This window comes from Sinocyclocheilus grahami, unplaced genomic scaffold (assembly GCF_001515645.1).
Source record: "Sinocyclocheilus grahami isolate Dianchi unplaced genomic scaffold, SAMN03320097.WGS_v1.1 scaffold1482.1, whole genome shotgun sequence".
NCBI lineage: Eukaryota > Metazoa > Chordata > Actinopteri > Cypriniformes > Cyprinidae > Sinocyclocheilus > Sinocyclocheilus grahami.
In genome coordinates this window covers 280786-285230 of record NW_015506661.1, presented here as the reverse complement: position 1 = coordinate 285230, position 4445 = coordinate 280786, and the positions used below count along the sequence as shown (strand labels likewise).

General features: G+C 38.7%; 1 protein-coding gene across 1 annotated transcript in view; it reads right to left on the bottom strand.

Annotated features, from left to right (window-relative positions):
• Positions 1-376: 376 nt before the first annotated feature.
• Positions 377-4445, bottom strand: part of LOC107570602 (zinc finger protein 45-like) — a 16775-nt gene continuing 12706 nt past the window's right edge. The window contains exon 2 of the mRNA XM_016256841.1: positions 377-2115. Within this exon, the coding sequence (XP_016112327.1) occupies positions 884-2107 (1224 nt within the window). The 5' untranslated portion in view covers positions 2108-2115 and the 3' untranslated portion in view covers positions 377-883. The remainder of the gene's footprint in view (positions 2116-4445) is intronic.

The window sequence follows — 4445 nt, the reverse complement described above, 5'->3', positions numbered from 1 at the left end:
AATAGCACAAGCAGTGAAAAAAACTTTTATTAGTAACAGAGTAGCTAAGACAACAGAATTTCATAGAACTACAGCTGCAACATACTTTGCATGTGTGCATAAGAATATGTTTCTAGGTGTTATATCTAAGCCAATGAGCCATTTTTTGGAACCTCAATGAAACTGATTTAAAAACATGTGAGCGGAAACACAGAAAGAACTGCTTTGAAAGAACTAGAAGAAATAACTGCTAACATACTGTACAAGTGAGAGGAAACATGCAATATGGATGCAGACAAACTCATGATGTCACACTTCCCTTAAGGCGAGGAGTGAGGAACGGGGAGACCAGGCATACACGAAACAATAGTATTTTAATCCAACCTTCAAGGGAATACATGGGGTACAAAATACAAAATGGATATATTTGCATGACTTTCTAACATTTACAGATGAAGAATATAACTGTGACATGTCCATTATGCACTGTGGAAAACATGTCTCAAATGCATTAAACAGCACAAATATATTCGCTGTTTGGCATGGTGGATCGATTGATCAATGAAGGGCTGCTTAAGAATAAGCGTGAACATCAAATTATTGAACGTGGATCAAATTAGTGAGATTGTGTGAACCTAAATGGTCATTTATGAAACCGCTTTAGTCCCGATTGATTTGATAGGTTGTTTCAAGTCAGGTTTTGGACTTTAATCCCCGCTTTTCTTAGCGTCTTTTATGAAACAACCCCCAGATGATGTTTTGTTGATCTGTCACTGCTTGCTGCTGGTTAGAGCAGATTTATATAGAAGAGATCGACTTTATTGCTTGGTTTATTGGGTCATGTTTGATGAGGACATGGTCACGATTAAATGTGCTGGATCCAAAGAATAATTCAGATACGAGTTCATGATTTCAGACATTTGTTTTTTGTATGACTGAGTAAAGAAGATGACAGAGTAAAACTCTTCCCACATTGACTGCAGTGATACGGTTTCTCTCCAGTGTGGATCCTCTCATGTTTTTTCAGATATTCTGACCATTTGAATCTCTTGTCACAGTGTGAACACTTGAAAGGTTTTTCTCCAGTGTGGATCCTCTCATGTTTTTTCAGATAATCTGACCATCTGAATCTCTTGTCACAGTGAGAACACTTGTAAGGTTTTTCTCCAGTGTGAGTGCTCTGGTGCAGTTTCAGTTCAGCATCTCTAACAAAAGTCTTCCCACACTCAAAACACATATGTTCCTTCACACTGTTGTGTCTTTTCTGATGTAATTTTAAAGTACCCGACTGACTAAAACTCCTTCCACACAAAGAACACAAGTAAGGCTTCTCCTTTGTATGAACTTTTAGGTGGTCCTTCAGCGCATCTGACCTAAAAAAAGTTTTACCGCACTGATCACAGGTAAATGGTCTTTCTCCAGAATGACGACGCAGGTGTATTTTAAGAGTGCATGACTTTCTGAAACTCTTTCCACACTGATCACATGCGAACGGCTTCACTCCAGTGTGGATTGTCATGTGTTCCCTAAGGGCTGCTTTTTGTCTGAAACTCGTCCCACATTGATCACATGTGTGTGGTTTCACTCCAGTGTGGATTGTCATGTGTTCATTAAGAGATCTTTTACTTGTGAAACTATTCCCACATTGATCACATGTGTACGGCTTCTCTCCACTATGAGCTCTCTTATGACTTTTAAGACTGTGTCTGTATGCAAAACTCTTCCCACACTGATCGCATGCGTACAGCTTCTCTCCAGTGTGAACTCTCATGTGATCCTTAAGGGTTCCTTTCATCGTAAAACTCTTCCCGCACTGATCACATGAATACGGCTTCTCTCCAGTGTGGATTCTCATGTGATCCTTAAGGTATGATTTTATCGGAAAACTCTTTCCGCATTGATCACATGTGTGCAGATTCTTTCCAGTGTGGATTCTCATGTGTATTGCCAGGGTTCCTTTTACTGTGTAACTCTTCCCACACTGATGGCAGGTGAAAGGCTTTTTGGCTCTTCCTTTCAATAAATTACTTTTAGTCTGTGAGCAACTCAAAGATTTCTCACTAGTTTTGACATGACGATGTTTCTCCTCTGCCTCACTCAGTTCTTCACTCTCCTCACTGTCTTCCATTAGGTCTAAAATGAAAGTAAGAAAGGGTTAGTAGCGAATTAGCTCAAAGGGCAAATATTAATAATCATAACTTGTGGTAATTATAATATTTGGATCAGAATTAGAACCAGAGAATTTAAATGTATTGTACACAAAGTTTTATGTACTAAATCATGAACACAGAACTAGTCTACACAAACACACACACACACACGGGAAGTGAAGGTGGATGAACCGAACCATACAGAAGCAGGGGAAATTAAATCAAGTTAACGGTTTAAACGATACATCAGTTTCTAATTCACCTTGTTAATCAATGTAAACATACTGTAAACATTGTGTCAACTTATTTCGCAAGTATGGAGAACAGCGATAGATGGACGGACGCTGAAGTGCAGGCACTTGTAGCAAATGTAGCACTGCCAGTTGTCGTTGGAGATTCTTAGTCGTCCTTTCCGTTCTTTCAATCGCTTTACATATACGGTGACTTTCCATGTCCATTATTGTGAAACCCGCGAGACACAACAAAAACGCCGCTCCGATCACAGCGTCCTCCATCCTCCTGTTGTTAACGTTGTTTTTCTTTGTTTTCGTTGTTGAACGTTGCGCACAAATGACGTCGCTGTTGACCGGTTACTAGTACACACTGTCGGTGCGAATGCAACCCTTTAAATGGTACTGGGAAATATTTCGCGCAAAATTGTCCCAGTACTTTAGTACTGTACATTTAGTTCTGGAACTAAAGCGGTGCGAAAGGCCCTATGGATGTAAGTTGGGGCCTGCTGGCCTGCAATCCATAGACAAAGGTGAAGAGACTGCCGTGAGTGGAGAACTTGTGTGGATGCTCTATAAAGTCTGGGAAAAGTCACACCTCTCACGGTTGGCTTGATCAATGAGAAAGTTGTAATATTAAAAGAAAGCTGGAAAATTCTTCTGTTGGGAGGTTTCATGGCCCTTTGTCTGCAAGCATGGTTAGAATGGTTCTGGTAGTCTGTGTCTATTTATACTCTGATTAATATAACAAACACATGCTGCATTCTATGAGGAGGTGATGTACACCAAAGTGTGAGTCATTAAATGAGCATTTATTCAATAGGAGACACAATAATGTAAGGTAACGCTGAGTAGTACTATCATAAAACAGTATACAATACAACAGACAATGGAGAGAAGTCCTTTATGTCACAGCCTTTATGTGTATGTCCTATGGACTTATTAAAAGTGAGTTCAGAGCAAAAGCTCTGCATTCCTGGTTGTAAATCGTTCCTGCCTGGGAGTTAGCTGTAGGTGGGGGTCACTACTTACAACCTTACACACAGTTTGTTGGGAAAGGGGTTTGAAAGATTATTTGTTAAAGTCTGTGTAAAGTCAATTCTGAGAATTGTTTTTAACCACATTATAAATGTTAGAAATGCATTGCTGAAACATATTACAAAGACTGTGAACTATGTAGTACTTAATTGTGCAGTTGGACTGTTAAACAGTTTTTCACCATTTTCATGTTTTTTTTGGGCAGGGCCAAAATCATGACTTGATGACGAAGTGGAGTCACTGAGCATGGCCCCTCCTCTATAACACTATAAGAGGTGTGTTCAACTTGAAGCAGCGCTGCGCGGCCATAGACCAATCGGTGTGTGACATCAAATACAGTGAGTGTTGTAAAGAGCAGACGGCGCCGCTTTCTAATTGCTCTTACAGTACTTTGATGTCATACACTGATCGTACTGCGCAGTGCTGCTTCAAGTCGAACACATAACTAGTGCGCATTAACATCTTATTTTTTTCAAGATTTGAATACCTTATTTTATTTGTTTGGCGGTTTTTTACCATTCAAATTTGGCTTTTCAAAAGTGGTTAACACATTTTTCTTTGGTGTGAAACTCAGAACACATTAATATTACTTTACACGGACTCTAAATATAACAAATAATTGTGTGTCTGACTGGTTTGTTTGTTTCAATTAATTATTAAATATAAAAATATAAGCATAAAAATAAGAGAAATGTGAAGGGAAAGACATAAAAATGTAAACCGTGCTGTAATATTAGAAAGACTACAATTGCTATAAAGTGATTAGAAACTACGTACAAATTTTTCCAACAGAATTTTATTTTAACCATTTTATTATATTTTTTCTCATCTATTTAAGCATTTTTCTTAATCTGACATCCATCCATTTCCAGATTTCTTGTCCTATGTAGGGTCATAGTGAGAGTTCACAGATTAGTGTTCACAGGTAGGGTTTACAACTACAAAAAAAAATAGATACCATTACCATACGTTCACACCGCCGGTTCACACATGGCAACAACGCTGTACAGTCGTGGCCAAAAGTTTTGGCAGTGACATAAATTTTGTG